This window comes from Salmo salar, chromosome 09 (assembly GCF_965601325.2).
Source record: "Salmo salar chromosome 09, fSalSal1, whole genome shotgun sequence".
Taxonomy (NCBI): Eukaryota; Metazoa; Chordata; class Actinopteri; order Salmoniformes; family Salmonidae; genus Salmo; species Salmo salar.
Window position 1 is genome coordinate 152407424 of NC_138299.1, and position 18640 is coordinate 152426063.

Genomic DNA, 18640 nt, shown 5'->3' on the forward strand with positions numbered 1-18640 from the left:
GGTCCTAGGGCACTAGGGCTGTTTGGTCCTAGGGCTGTTTGGTCCTAGGGGTGTTTGGTCCTAGGGCTGTTTGGTCCTAGGGGTGTTTGGTCCTAGGGCTGTTTGGTCCTAGGGCACTAGGGCTGTTTGGTCCTAGGGCTGTTTGGTCTTAGGGGTGTTTGGTCCAAGGGCTGTTTGGTCCTAGGGCACTAGGGCTGTTTGGTCCTAGGGGTATTTGAAATAATGTATTTGACAATAGTTTTGCTATTTGGGTCATTCCACGAAATGTGTGCCTTTGTCAGGGGTGCGTACTGGCGGCAGAGAAGTCAGACGCAGGAGAGCAAAACTGTGTTTCCAACGGCTCAGTTTAATCATCAAAACCCACCGGATACAGAACAATAAAATAAATGGGTACATAACCTGACGCACACCAGAATATAACGTGCACAGGCACTGACAACAAACAATTCCGGACATGGGGGGGAACAGAGGGTTAAATACACAACATGTAATTGATGGAATTGGAACCAGGTGTGATGTAAGACAAGACAAAACAAATGGAAAATGAAAAGTGGATCGGCGATGGCTAGATGGTCGGTGACGTCGACCGCCGAACGCCGCCCGAACAAGGAGAGGAGCCGACCTCGGCGGAAGTCGTGACAGCCTTTTGCATCCCCTTGATATTAGAAGTAGAAATTGTGCACCAATATTGAATTTTAATAGCCTGTTATATTAAATAAAGTCCCTTTTAATATAGACCATATGGAGAAATCATTAAATCAGTCTCCAAAGTCACCGAATTGGTGGAATGACCCATTTATTGAAAGTTATTTGAAAATAGTTTCAAGTACTTAAAATAAAAGTGTCTGGTTTGGCCACATTTATTTAGAAAATACTTAAATGCACATAAAATACGTGTCGAAGGTCGCAGTTAGACAGGCAGCCCAATTCTGATATTTTTTTCCTTTAATTGGTGTTTTGATCCATCAGATGTGAAAAGATCCGATGTGATTGGTCAAAAGACCAATTATTGAGAAAAAAAAAAAAGATCAGAATTGGGCTGCTTGTGTAAACGCAGCCTCAATAGCAAATACTTAATATGTATTTGAACCCAGCTCAGATGTTGTTGTAGTGGGTGATGTCAGCTGTGGGATGTGTGTGTTCTGTTTCCAGGACTACCGCCTTGGCATCGGCATCACGTCCATCGATATGAACGTAGGAAACGTGAAAGACACTGACCGCCGCAGCTTTGATCTGACAACACCCTACCGCATCTTCAGGTTTACACCCACACACACTCAGAAATACAAAACAGCAAGGTTAGAAAGAGTGGAGTCAGCTTGACTGTGTGTGTGTGTGTGTGTGTGGTTGGTTATGTGTGTGACTGAAGAGAAGAGGAAGGACTAAACCACGAGGGTCTGTGTCAAGCTGTTCAGAGGCCACAACTGTCTGTCTGTGTGTGTGTGTATGTCTCATTCTGTCTCATTCTAATGTCTGTGTGTCTGTGTGTGTGTGTGTGTGTCTGTGTGTGTCTGTGTGTGTGTGTGTGTGTGTGTGTCTGTGTGTGTGTGTGTGTGTGTGTGTGTGTAGTTTTCTAGCGGATTCGGAACAACATAAGGACCAGTGGGTAGAAGCGATGCGTGAAGCGATTGGAGAGGCTCTGTCCAATAGTGAGGTGGCTAATCAAATCTGGGCGGAACCTAGCAATGGTTGCTGTGCCGACTGTGGCGCCGCCAAACCTGAGTGGGCTGCCATCAACCTGTGTGTGGTGGTCTGCAAACGCTGTGCAGGTGAGTGTGTATACTATCACCCAGTTGTAGAACTTTAAGATCCACTGACCTTGGTTGGACCTATTTGTGTTATATACAGAATACTTTATAGTGGAGCAGTCCGAGAATTATGTATTTTGTGTGTGTCTGTGTGTGTGTGTGTGTGTGTGTGTGTGTGTGTGTGTGTGTGTGTGTGTGTGTGTGTGTGTGTCTGTGTGCATGTTGTAGGAGAGCACCGCGGTTTGGGCCCCAGCATCTCTAAGGTGCGCAGTCTGAAGATGGACAGGAGGGTGTGGACAGAGGAGCTTATACAGGTACACACACTAAATACTTTATTTTAATCCACCAATCAAATAACAAAAAAGGATCCAAACATTTCAATGGTCTCTGTATGCATAGCACTGAAGGGTACCAAACGGACCTCCTTCTCCAAACAGCTAGGCTGCCCACGACAGCTGAAACAGAACAGTACCTCGTTCTCCAAACAGCTAGACTTCCCACGACAGCTGAAACAGAGCAGTACCTCCTCCTCCAAACAGCTAGGCTGCCCACGACAGCTGAAACAGAACAGTACCTCCTGCAAACAGCTAGGCTGCCCACAACAGCTGAAACATAACAGTACCTCCTTCTCCAAACAGCTAGACTGCCCACGACAGCTGAAACAGAACAGTACCTCCTCCAAACAGCTAGGCTGCCCACGACAGCTGAAACAGAGCAGTACCTCCTTCTCCAAACAGCTAGGCTGCCCACGACAGCTGAAACAGAGCAGTACCTCTTCTCCAAACAGCTAGGCTGCCCACGACAGCAGAAACAGAGCAGTACCTCCTTCTCCAAACAGCTAGGCTGCCCACGACAGCTGAAACAGAGCAGTACTTCGTTCTCCAAACAGCTAGGCTGCCCACGACAGCTGAAACAGAGCAGTACTTCGTTCTCCAAACAGCTAGACTGCCCACGACAGCTGAAACAGAACAGTACCTCCTTCTCCAAATAGCTAGACTGCCCACGACAGCTGAAACAGAACAGTACCTCGTTCTCCAAACAGCTAGGCTGCCCATGACAGCTGAAACAGAACAGTACCTCTTCTCCAAACAGCTAGGCTGCCCACAACAGCTGAAACAGAACAGTATTTTGGCTAACTACTGTGTCCCTCTCTAATACCCCTGCCCTGTCCCTCACCTGTCCCCCAGGTCTTCCTGTTGCTAGGTAATGAGCGTCTGAACAGATTTTGGGCGGCGAACGTCCCTCCCAGCGAGGCGCTGAGTCCGACCAGTTGCAGCGAAGACCGCCGACGATTCGTCAGCTCCAAATATAGACAGGGCAAATACCGCAAATACCACCCTCTCTACGGCAACCAGGAAGAGCTTAACAACGTAAGAACAACCTTTATATAACCCTAATCTGACCTCCAATCTAACCTTCATTTAACCCTACCACATCTAAATGACAACCAGAACGATCCCATACACTCCCATACCCTTCCAGTATCTATCCCCCTCCAGTATCTATCCCCCTCCAGTATCTATCCCCCTCCAGTATCTATCCCCCTCCAGTATCCACACCCATCCAGTATCTATCCCCCTCCAGTATCTATCCCCCTCCAGTATCTAATCTATCCCCTCCAGTATCCACACCCCTCCAGTATCTAATCTATCCCCTCCAGTATCCACACCCCTCCAGTATCTAATCTATCCCCTCCAGTATCTATTAGAGGTCGACCGATTATGATTTTTCAACGCCGATACCGATTATTGGAGGACCCGAAAAGGCCGATACCGATTATTGGAGGACCCGAAAAGGCCGATACCGATTATTGGAGGACCAGAAAAGGCCGATACCGATTATTGGAGGACCAGAAAAGGCCGATACCGATTATTGGAGGGCCAAATCAGGCCGATACCGATTAATCTGACAATTATTTTTCCCCCTATTTATTTGTAATAATGACAATTACAACAATACTGAATGAACACTTATTTTAACTTAATATAATACATCAATAAAATCAATTTAGCCTCAAATAAATAATGAAACATGTTCAATTTGGTTTAAATAATGCAAAAACAAAGTGTTGGAGAAGAAAGTAAAAGTGCAATATGTGCCATGTAAGAAAGCTAACGTTTAAGTTCCTTGCTCAGAACATGAGAACATATGAAAGCTGGTGGTTCCTTTTAACACGAGTATCTATCCCCCTCCTGTATCCACACCCCTCCAGTATCTATCCCCCTCCTGTATCCACACCCCTCCAGTATCTATCCCCTCCTGTATCCACACCCCTCCAGTATCTATCCCCTCCTGTATCCACACCCCTCCAGTATCTATCCCCTCCAGTATCCACACCCCTCCAGTATCTAGCCCCTCCTGTATCCACACCCCTCCAGTATCTATCCCCCTCCTGTATCCACACCCCTCCAGTATCTATCCCCTCCTGTATCCACACCCCTCCAGTATCTATCCCCTCCTGTATCCACACCCCTCCAGTATCTATCCCCTCCTGTATCCACACCCCTCCAGTATCTAGCCCCTCCTGTATCCACACCCCTCCAGTATCTATCCCCCTCCTGTATCCACACCCCTCCAGTATCTATCCCCCTCCTGTATCCACACCCCTCCAGTATCTATCCCCCTCCTGTATCCACACCCCTCCAGTATCTATCCCCTCCTGTATCCACACCCCTCCAGTATCTAGCCCCTCCTGTATCCACACCCCTCCAGTATCTATCCCCTCCTGTATCCACACCCCTCCAGTATCTATCCCCCTCCTGTATCCACACCCCTCCAGTATCTATCCCCCTCCTGTATCCACACCCCTCCAGTATCTATCCCCCTCCTGTATCCACACCCCTCCAGTATCTAGCCCCTCCTGTATCCACACCCCTCCAGTATCTATCCCCCTCCTGTATCCACACCCCTCCTGTATCCACACACCTCCTGTATCCACACCCCTCCTGTATCCACACACCTCCTGTATCCACAGCCCTCCTGTATCCACAGCCCTCCTGTATCCACACCCCTCCGGTATCCACACCCCTCCAGTATCCACACCCCTCCAGTATCCACACCCCTCCAGTATCCACACCCCTCCAGTATCTATCCCCTCCAGTATCTATCCCCTCCAGTATCCACACCCCTCCAGTATCTATCCCCCTCCTGTATCCACACCCCTCCAGTATCTAGCCCCTCCTGTATCCACATCCCTCCTGTATCCACACCCCTCCAGTATCTATCCCCTCCTGTATCCACATCCCTCCAGTATCTATCCCCCTCCTGTATCCACACCCCTCCAGTATCTATCCCCTCCTGTATCCACACCCCTCCAGTATCTATCCCCTCCTGTATCCACCCCCCTCCAGTATCTATCCCCTCCTGTATCCACACCCCTCCAGTACTCTTCTCTTCCATTCAGTGTGTGCGTTTCTGTGTAGTGAATGCCTCAGTGTTACAGCTCTTAGCTGGGTCAGTCAATAGCCTCTTAACCCAGTTACCAGAAGCAATGCCAACTGCACACAGCTCTGTGTGTGTGTGTGTGTGTGTGTGTGTGTGTGTGTGTGTGTGTGTGTGTGTGTGTGTGTGTGTGTGTGTGTGTGTGTGTGTGTGTGTGTGTGTGTGTGTGTGTGTGTGTGTGTGTGTGTGTGTGTGTGTGTGAGAGAGAATCACATTCAGCACATGACTTTGAGTGATTCCATTTCCCTCCTTAAGTGATTTAGTTCACCAGATGTTCATGCCCAGTGTTTGTGTGTGTGTGTTAGTCATGTGTGCGTGGGAAGTGCAACAGAGATGTAAAGAAACTCAAAATACAGGACGTTTTCTCTCTGCTTCTGATTGTTGGACCAGGATGCAACGGCATAGGGACACACACACTCTCTCTTCATGCGTTGAACTAAATGAATCCTTTGTTCTCCTTCTCCCCTCTCTTTCTCTGGTCTGTTCCCGTTCTCCCTGGTCCATTCCCTGTTGCCTGGACTGTGTTTCTCTCTGCGTTCTTCCTGGTCCATTCCCTGTTGTCTGGACTGTGTTTCTCTCTGCGTTCTTCCTGGTCCATTCCCTGTTGCCTGGACTGTGTTTCTCTCTGTGTTCTTCCTGGTCCATTCCCTGTTGTCTGGACTGTGTTTCTCTCTGTGTTCTTCCTGGTCCATTCCCTGTTGCCTGGACTGTGTTTCTCTCTGTGTTCTTCCTGGGCCTCAGCCCACCTCGAGCATGTATGAGCTCATGCTGCTGACTCCACCCCTCCATCTGATGTCATCATGGTCTTTCTACAGGAATGTTCTCTAACCCCGCCCCTCCAGAGTTCTTCTACTCCCCTCCCCCTTTTTCTCCCTGTTTCACTGTTTGGGTCTGGTCAGTGGAGCTGAGGGTCTGGTCAGTGGAGCTGAGGGTCTGGTCAGTGGAGCTGAGGGTCTGGTCAGTGGAGCTGAGGGTCTGGTCAGTGGAGCTGAGGGTCTGGTCAGTGGAGCTGAGGGTCTGGTCAGTGGAGCTGAGGGTCTGGTCAGTGGAGCTGAGGGTCTGGTCAGTGGAGCTGAGGGAAGTGTTTCTCTCTGTCCCTCCTCTCTTCTGTTGGTGTATGTTTGTGAGGAGGGCTCTTGCATTGTCTTCACTTGGAACTATGCAGTTTGGTACACACATACACAGATGCACACACATGCACACACACATACACCGGTGACATTCAAGAGGACTATACTGTCAGCTCATGGGTGAGTATACCACTGCAGTAGCTATGTATGACTGGGTGCTCTGTTTGTTGGCGCTGTATGTTTGTGGACAAGGCCTGTTTTTGTATCTTTTAGATAAGTGTTTGTGTGTCGTGTGTATAAAATGTGAGAGGGGCAAGAATGTGTTTGAGAGTTGTATTTGAGTGTGGTTCTGAGAGTTGTATTTGAGTGTGGTTCTGAGAGTTGTATTTGAGTGTGGTTCTGAGAGTTGTATTTGAGTGTGGTTCTGAGAGTTGTATTTGAGTGTGGTTCTGAGAGTTGTATTTGAGTGTGGTTCTGAGAGTTGTATTTGAGTGTGGTTCTGAGAGTTGTATTTGAGTGTGGTTCTGAGAGTTGAATTTGCGTAAGTGTGTTGAAGTGTGTAAATATGTGAGTTGGATGATTGAAATGGACTTCCTCTATGCTCAGCTGGAGGAAGACTTGTTGGAGTTGTGTGTGTGTGTGTGTGTGTGTGTGTGTGTGTGTGTGTGTGTGTGTGTGTGTGGTGCTAAAGCCAGACTTTGGTCTGTGTCCAGTAACTACCGGGTCTGTGTGTGACTCCATGTGTTCTTTGTGTGGTCACAGCCTCCCCTTTCTGAATGGACAGTCTTGTACGAGTCAGCTCCCTCTCCCACTCTGCTGATCTATGCTGATAGCATCTTATAACACATCACGGCTAAACTACAGGGAACTGCCAAAATAAAGGAAAACACTTGAGTAAATGAGGGATACTAAGTATATTGAAAGCAGATGCTTTTACACAGGGTAATTTAAGCAATTAACATCCCATCATGCTTAAGAACATGTGTTAAAAATGCCCAGTTTCCCATTATTTTGACTACAAGAGATCTGTGACTTTGGGTCTCAAAGGAGCATAGGGGGTTTAAAGGGTGTGTGTCTCAGTCACCAGATCTCAACACAATTGAACACTTGTGGGAGATTCTGGAGCGACGCCTGAGACAGATTTCCACCGCCATCAACAAAACGCAAAATTATTTAATTTCTTGTGGAAGAATGGTGTCGCATCCCTCCAATAGAGTTCCAGACACTTGTAGAATCTATGCCAAGGCGCATTGAAGCTGTTCTGGCGGCTCGTAGTGACCCAACGCCCTGTTAAGACACTTTATGTTGGTGTTTTCTTTATTTTGGCAGTTACCTGTATTCCAGAATCTCATGGCACATCACAGCTAAACTATGTTAGCATCTTATTGCAAATCACAGCTAAACTATGTTAGCATCTTATTGCAAATCACAGCTAAACTATGTTAGCATCTTATAACACATCACAGCTAAAATATGCTAGCATCTTATAGCACATCACAGCTAAACTATGCTAGCATCTTATAGCACATCACAGCTAAACTATGTTAGCATCTTATAGCACATCACAGCTAAACAATGTTAGCATCTTATAACACATCCCAGCTGAACTATGTTAGCATCTTATAACACATCCCAGATAAACTATGTTAGCATGCTATAACACATCACTGCTAAACAATGTTAGCATCTTGTAGCACATCACAGCTAAGCTATGTTAGCATCTTATAGCACATCATTGCTAAACTATGTTAGCATCTTATAGCTAGCGCCAGGAGTTTTTCCTGATCCGCTGACATGATCAGGAAAAACTTGGATCCTAATTTGATTGCTATGCTACATATTTATAACATAGTGAAGCTAAATAATTTCTGCTTTTCTAGCATCCCTCAGTGCAGGCTAGCACTGCTTTTACAGGGCTGCCAGTCTACCTCACAGCTAACCTCCACATGATAATTAATCAACCAACCCAGTGATTAGACAGCAACCATTGAGAATATTAGTTTGACAGTGTGACTGTGGGCTGACAGTGTTATGAGACGGAGAGGTATTTGTGTGTGTGTGTATGGATGGTTTTGGATATGTTTGTGTGTGTGAGTGGTTTAGGAGTTTCTCCATATGTCTGTATTGAATATTGACATGTCTGTGTGGTTCAAACCCTACATCTCAACCCGAGCACTCGGTTCTGCCATCTTTGGTCTCTTGGGACTCCCACCCCTATGAGGGGCCGTGAGCTGGGCCGTCTCCTTGGCAGAAGGTAGCTTGGGGAGGGGAATGAAATGAGCGGTTTTGGAAAACCTGTCCACCACTGTGAGGATAGTGGTGTTTCCATCAGACGAAAAGAGAGACCAGTGATGAAGTCCAGGGATATATGTGACCAGCGACGGTGAGGGACAGGAAGAGGTTGAAGGAGGCCAGCCAGAGCTTGCAGAGCTTGTTTTGAGCACAGACAGTGCAGGCGGCGATGAACGCGGAGATGTCATGGACCATGGTGGGCCACCAAAAAAAAGCATTGTCGCACAAAGGCCAGGGTCTGACGGGAGCCAGGGCGGCAGGCAAGCCTGGAAGAAGGAGCCCTTTCCAGGACCGGGGAGTGGGCAGTGTCTGGGACAAACATCCAATTAGCCGGAGCCACCCATCGGCCCATCGAGCTTGCCTGGAGTTGAGACGCTTGGCGGTACAGAGATATTCCAGATTCTTGTGGTCCATCCACACTATGAATGGCTGTTCCGCTCCCTCTAACCAGTGTCTCCACTCCTCCAATGTCATCTTCACTGGGAGTAGTTCTCGATTCCCAACATCATAATTCCTCTCCGTGGCGTTAAGAGGATGGGAGAAGAACGCGCAGGGATGCAGCTTAAGGTTCAGGGCAGAAAACTGGGACAGGACGGCCCCCACTCCGACATCCGACGCGTCTACCTCCACCACCAACTGACAGGATGGGTCCGGTTGGATCAATATGAGACCTGTGGTGAAGAGGTGCTTAAGGTCCAGGAACTCCCGGTCAGCAGCTGGGGACCACGTGAATGGGACCTTGGGAGAGGTGAGTGCTGACAGGGGGGAAGCCAGGGTGCTAGAACCCCAGAAAAAACGGAAATAGAAATTGGCAAATCCTAAGAGACGTTGCAGCTGCACTCTGGACATGGGTTGGGGCCAATCCACCACTGCTCTCAACGTTCTGGGATCCATCTGCACATTCCGAGCAGCGAAAAAATGAGGATGTCGTCCAGATAGATGAACACGAACCGGTTCAACATGCCGCGGAGAACGTCATTAACCAGGGCCTGGAACACTGCAGGAGCATTGGTCAGACTGAATGGCGTCACCAGGTATTCATAATATCTCCTAGCAGTGTTGAAGGCTGTCTTTCACTCGTCACCTTCCCGTATCCATACCAGGTGGTAGGTGTTCTGCAGGTCCAACTTAGAGAAGATGACCTGCTGGTACAGTGAATACAGCTGTCCCCGGGGTGGTGTAGTGCCCGGGAGAAGGTCGGACCGGCAGTCATAGGGTCAATGCGGAGGAAGCGACGTGGCCCAGGCCTTGCTGAAAACCTCCTGGGGGTACTGGTACTCCACGGGAACGGTGGAGAGGTCTGAGGCTTCTTCCAAGCCCACAGGAAGATGTCCCGGGGCAGGCTGCTCCGACTTCAGACAATGGGCGCGGCAGAACGGGCTCCAGCCCATGATAGTACCAGTAGCCTTATTGATAAGGGGATTGTGGCGCTGGAGCCAAGAAAATACCATGGGAACCTGAGGAGACTTGATGAGCATAAACTTTATAGACTCAGTGTGGTTCCCAGATACACACAGGTGGATAGAAGTAGTATTGTGGGTGACCCTGCCTATAGAGTGCCCATCCTGTGCTCTAACGTCCATGGGAATGGAGAGGGGCTGAGTGGGGATGCCCAGCTCAAACACCAGGGTGGCGTCCATGAAACTCTCGTCGGCCCCAGAGTCAATGAGAGCCCGGAGAGATTTTGACTAGTCACCCCACAGCAGGATGGCATGGAGAGGGGTCTGAGTAAGGGGAGAAGAAAAATTATCCGTATGGCCCACCAGAGTACTCGTACCTACTGATGAACATGGTCCTTTTTAATGGACAGGTAGACACATAATGACTAGCAGTTCCGCAATACAGACAACTCTGGCTGTTGAGTCTGCATAAGCGTTAGGTTGGAGGCAGCCTAGCTCTGACGAGTTGCATCGGCTCCGGAAAAGGCGAGCCGGCAGACCTCTTCTCCCTCCTACGTTCCCGTAGCCGCCCATCGATTCGGATGGTCAAGGCGATGAGCAAGTCGAGATCCGTAGGCAGCTTCCGGGCTGCGAGCTCGTCCTTAACCTCCTCCGATAATCCATGTATGTCAGGGTTTTCGCTGCTGGTCATTCGAGTCAAGTGCAGGAGAGCAGAGAATAGGTGATCAGGCGACTTTATTAGCCAAGAGCAACAAACAGACGGGCGCAAACAGCTACAACTCAAGCCAACTGGCAAAAGTGACAAGCGCAAAATACCGTCAATAATATAACAATAAGGTTCACCAATAATTCCCCAAATAGGGTACAGGCAATGCCCAGGGTGAAAAACCAGACTGGTGCGATACAACAAACACAAAACAAAACAATTCCACACAAAGACATGGGGGGAACAGAGGAATATATATATGCAGTATGATTAGGGAATGTAAACCTGGTGTGCGGGGAACAAGACAAAACAAATGAAACAATGAAAAATGGAGTGGCGATGGCTAGAAGGCCGGTGACGTCGACCGCCGAATGCCGCCCGAACAAGGAGGGGAGCCGACTTCGGTGGAAGTCATGACAATGTAGGAATGTGTCAAACAGGGATTCCGGGTTCCAGGCACTCTTGGCAGCCAACGTGCGGAAATCAATCGCATAGTCCGCCACACTGAGGGGGTCTTGGCGGAGCTGGAGTAACTTCCGGGCAGCCTCTCTCCCAGACAATGGAGAATCGAAAACCTTTTATACCTCAGCTACGAACTCCTCCAGACTGAAACATACGGCAGATTATTGTTCTCACACCGCTGTAGCCCAGACGAGAGCCCTCCCGGACATTAGCGTTATGAGATACGCTATCTTCGAGCGGTCCGAGGGGAAGGACAAGGGCTGCAGCTCGAAGATGAGGGAACACTGGGCAGCTCGAAGATGAGGGAACACTGGAAGAGAAACTCCCGACAGGTTCCTGACCTTCCAGCGACGCGTTCTGGAGGAGGTAAGCGGGGTTCTCGAGAAGTCAGGGTGGCCTGGAGAGACGCACTGCTGACAGCTGTTTTACTGAGGAGCTGGGAGGTTACTGTCGTAGCCGGCTGCCTCACACCAATTCATTCAAGGCACGGTCATTGCGTCCTGCCAAGGTCTGGAATCCTTCCATAAGACCTCAAAGTAACTCCTCGTGTCTCCCAATGGTGGCTCCTTGGTAGGAGACGGCATTGCGGAGCTGGTCTGAGTCTACTGGGTCAGTCATGGCCAGTTCGTACTATCAGACCTCAGGATACGACCCAGACGCAGACAGTTCGAAATAATAAATGTTTATTCACAAAACAGGGGGCAAGCAAACGACAGGTCAAGGGCAGACAGAGGTCAATAATCCAGGGTAGTGTCACAAGGTACAGAACGGCAGGCAGGCTCAGGGTCAGGGCAGGCAGAGGTCGATAATCCAGGAGAGCTAAAAAAAAAAACAGGAACTAATGAGAAACAGGAGCACGGGAAAAATCGCTGGTAGACTTGATGAGACAAGACGAACTGGCAACAGCCAAACTGAAAACACAGGTATAAATGCACAGGGGAGAATGAGTGACACCTGGAGGGCGGTGGAGACAAGCACAAGACAGGTGAAAGAGATCAGTGTGTCACTCTCTGATTACAAGACTTTCATATTTTTTTAATATTTTCTTTTCACTTTCCCTCCAGAGACACATCCAGGGTATAGAGTGCACGCCACACGACCCTCAGAAAAATAATTCTCTCTCTTTCTCTCTCTCGTTCTGTCTTTCTTTCTTTCTCTCTAGCTCTCCAGGGGTTGTGTAAAAGTCTTTGATTCCTCCCTGTGTCTGTGTGCATGTTTGATGATGTGTGAGGGCTGGAAGTCCTGGAGAACAAAAAGATATTGGAGGAGAGAGTAGGAGAAGAAGAAAGTAGGAGAAGGAGAGAGTAGGAGAAGGGAGAGAAATGAGTAGAGAGGGAGGAAGGAGAGAAGGGAAGAGACAGATGTGACATCCCCCAATCACACCAAAAGAATGTGGGTTGTTGGTTCAGAAAGAGTGCAGCAGCATCATTGTGTGTGTGCTTGTAATAAGGTGTGTGTTACTGTGTTGGGTTGTGCTCCAGCTGGAAGACTGCGTTGAGCTCAGCTGTAAAAACACCCTCCTCCCTGTTTTGTATCTCTCCTGGTCTCTAGCTTTCCCTCAACGGAGCTGTCACCCTCTCTTCCTGACTGGTTTTCATTTCCTCCCATGATTCCCAGTTAACCTGTCCCTTACCCTGTCCCTGGAGGATTTTACCCCCCTATCCCCCTCACCTTAAAGTCCTCAGAGATGTGAGTCATTGGTCTCAGTTGAGAAACAGTGGATTGTTCTAACCACAGCTGTGAGTCAGCTGCACCACTGCTTTGCCCAACAACAACAGGTGGACTGTGGGTTGGTGTGAAATGTGTAGGCTTGTGGAATGTTGTAGGTTATGATGTCATAATGTTATAGAACTGTCTGAGACCCTGAATTATTAACTGAGAAACAAGTTCACTAATACTGCTGTGACAGCTACAATGAGTCTAATACTGCTGTGACAGCTACAATGACAGTCTAATACTGCTGTGACAGCTACAATGACAGTCTAATACTGCTGTGACAGCTACAATGACAGTCTAATACTGCTGTGACAGCTACAATGAGTCTAATACTGCTGTGACAGCTACAATGACAGTCTAATACTGCTGTGACAGCTACAATGACAGTCTAATACTGCTGTGACAGCTACAATGAGTCTAATACTGCTGTGACAGCTACAATGACAGTCTAATACTGCTGTGACAGCTACAATGAGAGTCTGGTTTCTGCTGTTTCAAGCAAAAAGCTCTTACTCAGCATCACATCATTCCATGGCAGCGATGCTACTTCCTCCTCGGCAACACTGACAGAGTGATCAGAACATTTTCTGAATTTGAAATAGTTATCGCCCCCTAACCTCTCTCCCCCTCTCTCTCTCTCCCCCCTTTCCCCCTCTCTCTCTCTCCCTCCTTTCCCCCCCTCTCTCTCTCTCCCTCTCCCTCTCCAGGCCCTGTGTATAAACGTGCAGTGCAGTGATGTGCTGGAGACCTTATGTCTGGTGTTCTGTGGAGCTGATGTGAACTGTTCTACTGGCCAGGCTGACTGTCCCTCCCCCCTCTCCCTGGCACTCGCACACCACCAGAAACTACAGGCCGAGTTCCTCTCACACAACCTCAACACAGGTATTTCCATGTTGTATTCGTGTGTAGTAACGAGTGTGCATGTTGACAGTGTGTTGTTGTGTGTCTGCAGAGCTGCCTCGGTCGGAGGTGACTGGGGTCATGGAGCCTCAACACTATTCACCACAGCACCCCGTCACTCACAATGGCTTCCTTTTCAAGACCGCCTCCGTGGCCCGGCCTATCACGGAGCGCAAGGCCAGGGAGGGTGAGCCAATCTCTCACACACACACATCTTCCTTAGTCCCCTAGTCCCTTCCCTAGTCCCCTTGTCTCCTAGTCCCCTCCCCTAGTCCCGTCTCCTAGTCCCCTCCCATAGTCCCTTACCGTAGTCTCTAAGTCCCTTCCCCTAGTCCCTTCCCCTAGTCCCTTCCCCTAGTCATTTCCCCTAGTCCCTTCCCCTAGTCCCTTCCTCTAGTCCCTTCCCCTAGTCATTTCCCCTAGTCCCTTCCCCTAGTCCCTTCCTCTAGTCCCTTCCCCTAGTCATTTCCCCTAGTCCCTTCCCCTAGTCCCTTCCTCTAGTCCCTTCCCCTAGTCATTTCCCCTAGTCCCTTCCCCTAGTCCCTTCCTCTAGTCCCTTCCCCTAGTCATTTCCCCTAGTCCCTTCCCCTAGTCCCTTCCTCTAGTCCCTTCCCCTAGTCCCTTCCCCTAGTCCCTTCCTCTAGTCATTTCTCCTAGTCCCTTCCCCTAGTCCCTTCCTCTAGTCCCTTCCCCTAGTCCCTTCCTCTAGTCCCTTCCTCTAGTCCCTTCCCCTAGTCATTTCCCCTAGTCCCTTCCCCTAGTCCCTTCCTCTAGTCCCTTCCCCTAGTCTCTTAGTCCCTTCCCCTAGTCTCTTAGTCCCTTCCCCTAGTCTCCTAGTCCCTTCCCCTAGTCTCTTAGTCCCTCCCCCTAGTCTCTTAGTCCCTTCCCCTAGTCTCTTAGTCCCTTCCCCTAGTCTCTTAGTCCCTTCCCCTAGTCTCTTAGTCCCTTCCCCTAGTCTCTTAGTCCCTTCCCCTAGTCTCTTAGTCCCTTCCCCTAGTCTCTTAGTCCCTTCCCCTAGTCTCTTAGTCCCTTCCCCTAGTCTCTTAGTCCCTCCCCCTAGTCTCTTAGTCCCTTCCCCTAGTCTCTTAGTCCCTTCCCCTAGTCTCTTAGTCCCTTCCCCTAGTCTCTTAGTCCCTTCCCCTAGTCTCTTAGTCCCTCCCCCTAGTCTCTTAGTCCCTCCCCCTAGTCTCTGAGTCCCTTCCTCTAGTCCCTTCCCCTAGTCTCTTAGTCCCTCCCCCTAGTCTCTTAGTCCCTTCCCCTAGTCTCTTAGTCCCTTCCCCTAGTCCCTTCCCCTAGTCTCTTAGTCCCTTCCCCTAGTCTCTTAGTCCCTTCCCCTAGTCTCTTAGTCCCTCCCCCTAGTCTCTAGTCCCTTCCCCTAGTCTCTTAGTCCCTTCCCCTAGTCTCTTAGTCCCTTCCCCTAGTCTCTTAGTCCCGTTCCCCTAGTCTCTTAGTCCCTCCCCTAGTCTCTAGTCCCTTCCCCTAGTCTCTTAGTCCCTTCCCCTAGTCTCTTAGTCCCTTCCCCTAGTCTCTTAGTCCCGTTCCCCTAGTCTCTTAGTCCCTCCCCCTAGTCTCTAGTCCCTTCCCCTAGTCTCTTAGTCCCTTCCCCTAGTCCCTTCCCCTAGTCTCTTAGTCCCTCCCCCTAGTCTCTTAGTCCCTTCCCCTAGTCCTTCCTCTAGTCCCTCCCCCTAGTCTCTCAGTCCCTTCCCCTAGTCCCTTCCCCTAGTCTCTTAGTCCCTTCCCCTAGTCTCTTAGTCCCTTCCCCTAGTCTCTTAGTCCCTTCCCCTAGTCTCTTAGTCCCTTCCCCTAGTCCTTCCTCTAGTCCCTCCCCCTAGTCTCTTAGTCCCTTCCCCTAGTCCCTTCCCCTAGTCTCTTAGTCCCTTCCCCTAGTCTCTTAGTCCCTTCCCTAGTCTCTTAGTCCCTCCCCCTAGTCTCTTAGTCCCTTCCCCTAGTCTCTTAGTCCCTTCCCCTAGTCTCTTAGTCCCTTCCCCTAGTCCCTTCCTCTAGTCCCTCCCCCTAGTCTCTTAGTCCCTTCCCCTAGTCTCTTAGTCCCTTCCCCTAGTCTCTTAGTCCCTTCCCCTAGTCCCTTCCTCTAGTCCCTCCCCCTAGTCTCTTAGTCCCTCCCCCTAGTCTCTTAGTCCCTTCACATAGTCTCTTAGTCCCTTCCCCTAGTCTCTTAGTCCCTTCCCCTAGTCTCTTAGTCCCTTCCCCTAGTCTCTTAGTCCCTCCCCCTAGTCCCTTCCCCTAGTCCTTCCTCTAGTCCCTTCCCCTAGTCTCTTAGTCCCTTCCCCTAGTCCTTCCCCTAGTCCCTTCCCCTAGTCTCTTAGTCCCTCCCCCTAGTCTCTAGTCCCTTCCCCTAGTCTCTTAGTCCCTCCCCCTAGTCTCTTAGTCCCTTCCCCTAGTCTCTTAGTCCCTTCCCCTAGTCTCTTAGTCCCTTCCTCTTAGTCCCTCCCCCTAGTCTCTTAGTCCCTTCCCCTAGTCTCTTAGTCCCTCCCCCTAGTCTCTTAGTCCCTTCCCCTAGTCTCTTAGTCCCTTCCTCTTAGTCCCTCCCCCTAGTCTCTTAGTCCCTTCCCCTAGTCTCTTAGTCCCTCCCCCTAGTCTCTTAGTCCCTTCCCCTAGTCTCTTAGTCCCTTCCTCTTAGTCCCTCCCCCTAGTCTCTTAGCCCCTTCCCCTAGTCTCTTAGTCCCTTCCCCTAGTCCCTTCCCCTAGTCTCTTAGTCCCTTCCCCTAGTCCCTTCCCCTAGTCCCTTAGTCCCTTCCCCTAGTCCCTTCCCCTAGTCTCTTAGTCCCTTCCCCTAGTCTCTTAGTCCCTTCCCCTAGTCCCTTCCCCTAGTCTCTTAGTCCCTTCCCCTAGTCCCTTCCCCTAGTCTCTTAGTCCCTTCCCCTAGTCTCTTAGTCCCTTCCTCTTAGTCCCTCCCCCTAGTCTCTTAGTCCCTTCCCCTAGTCTCTTAGTCCCTCCCCCTAGTCTCTTAGTCCCTTCCCCTAGTCTCTTAGTCCCTTCCTCTTAGTCCCTCCCCCTAGTCTCTTAGCCCCTTCCCCTAGTCTCTTAGTCCCTTCCCCTAGTCCCTTCCCCTAGTCTCTTAGTCCCTCCCCCTAGTCCTTCCCCTAGTCTCTTAGTCCCTTCCCCTAGTCCTTCCCCTAGTCCCTTCCCCTATTTTCTTAGTCCCTCCCCCTAGTCTCTAGTCCCTTCCCCTAGTCTCTTAGTCCCTCCCCCTAGTCTCTTAGTCCCTTCCCCTAGTCCCTTCCCCTAGTCTCTTAGTCCCTCCCCCTAGTCTCTTAGTCCCTTCCCCTAGTCTCTTAGTCCCTTCCTCTTAGTCCCTCCCCCTAGTCTCTTAGTCCCTTCCCCTAGTCTCTTAGTCCCTCCCCCTAGTCTCTTAGTCCCTTCCCCTAGTCTCTTAGTCCCTTCCCCTAGTCTCTTAGTCCCTTCCCCTAGTCTCTTAGTCCCTTCCTCTTAGTCCCTCCCCCTAGTCTCTTAGTCCCTTCCCCTAGTCTCTTAGTCCCTTCCCCTAGTCTCTTAGTCCCTTCCCCTAGTCTCTTAGTCCCTTCCCCTAGTCCCTTCCCCTAGTCTCTTAGTCCCTTCCCCTAGTCCCTTCCCCTAGTCTCTTAGTCCCTCCCCCTAGTCTCTTAGTCCCTTCCCCTAGTCTCTTAGTCCCTTCCCCTAGTCTCTTAGTCCCTCCCCCTAGTCTCTTAGTCCCTTCCCCTAGTCTCTTAGTCCCTCCCCCTAGTCTCTTAGTCCCTTCCCCTAGTCTCTTAGTCCCTTCCCCTAGTCTCTTAGTCCCTCCCCTAGTCTCTTAGTCCCTTCCCCTAGTCCCTTCCCCTAGTCCCTTAGCCCCTAGTCCCTTAGTCCCTTCCCCTAGTCTCTTAGTCCCTTCCCCTAGTCTCTTAGTCCCTCCCCCTAGTCTCTTAGTCCCTTCCCCTAGTCTCTTAGTCCCTCCCCCTCGTCCCTAGTCCCTTCCCCTAGTCTCTTAGTCCCTTCCCCTAGTCTCTTAGTCCCTTCCCCTAGTCTCTTAGCCTTCCCTTCCCTTCCCCTAGTCTCTTAGTCCCTTCCCCTAGTCTCTTAGTCCCTTCCCCTAGTCCCTTCCCCTAGTCTCTTAGTCCCTTCCCCTAGTCTCTTAGTCCCTCCCCCTAGTCTCTTAGTCCCTTCCCCTAGTCTCTTAGTCCCTTCCCCTAGTCTCTTAGTCCCTTCCCCTAGTCTCTTAGTCCCTTCCCCTAGTCTCTTAGTCCCTTCCCCTAGTCTCTTAGTCCCTCCCCCTAGTCTCTTAGTCCCTTCCCCTAGTCCTTCCCCTAGTCTCTTAGTCCCTTCCCCTAGTCTCTTAGTCCCTTCCCCTAGTCTCTAGTCCCTTCCCCTAGTCTCTTAGTCCCTCCCCCTAGTCTCTTAGTCCCTTCCCCTAGTCTCTTAGTCCCTTCCCCTAGTCTCTTAGTCCCTCTCCCTAGTCTCTTAGTCCCTTCCCCTAGTCTCTTAGTCCCTTCCTCTAGTCTCTTAGTCCCTTCCCCTAGTCCCTTCCCCTAGTCCCTTCCCCTAGTCCCTTCCCCTAGTCTCTTAGTCCCTTCCCCTAGTCCCTTCCTCTAGTCTCTTAGTCCCTTCCCCTAGTCCCTCCCCCTAGTCTCTTAGTCCCTTCCCCTAGTCTCTTAGTCCCTTCCCCTAGTCTCTTAGTCCCTTCCCCTAGTTTCTTAGTCCCTTCCCCTAGTCCCTTCCCCTAGTCTCTTAGTCCCTTCCCCTAGTCTCTTAGTCCCTCCCCCTAGTCTCTTAGTCCCTTCCCCTAGTCTCTTAGTCCCTTCCCCTAGTCTCTTAGTCCCTTCCCCTAGTCTCTTAGTCCCTTCCCCTAGTCTCTTAGTCCCTTCCCCTAGTCTCTTAGTCCCTTCCCCTAGTCTCTTAGTCCCTTCCCCTAGTCTCTTAGTCCCTTCCCCT

The 18640-nt window shown here is 50.3% G+C and overlaps 1 protein-coding gene across 1 annotated transcript in view; it reads left to right on the forward strand.

The window, feature by feature from the left end:
• The window catches only part of arap1 (ArfGAP with RhoGAP domain, ankyrin repeat and PH domain 1), a 93533-nt gene that overhangs the window by 34592 nt on the left and 40301 nt on the right, over positions 1-18640 (forward strand). Inside the window, 6 exon segments of the mRNA XM_082956445.1 lie at positions 1153-1259; positions 1570-1769; positions 1977-2062; positions 2936-3118; positions 13543-13717; positions 13788-13922. Coding sequence (XP_082812571.1) covers positions 1153-1259; positions 1570-1769; positions 1977-2062; positions 2936-3118; positions 13543-13717; positions 13788-13922 — 886 coding nt within the window.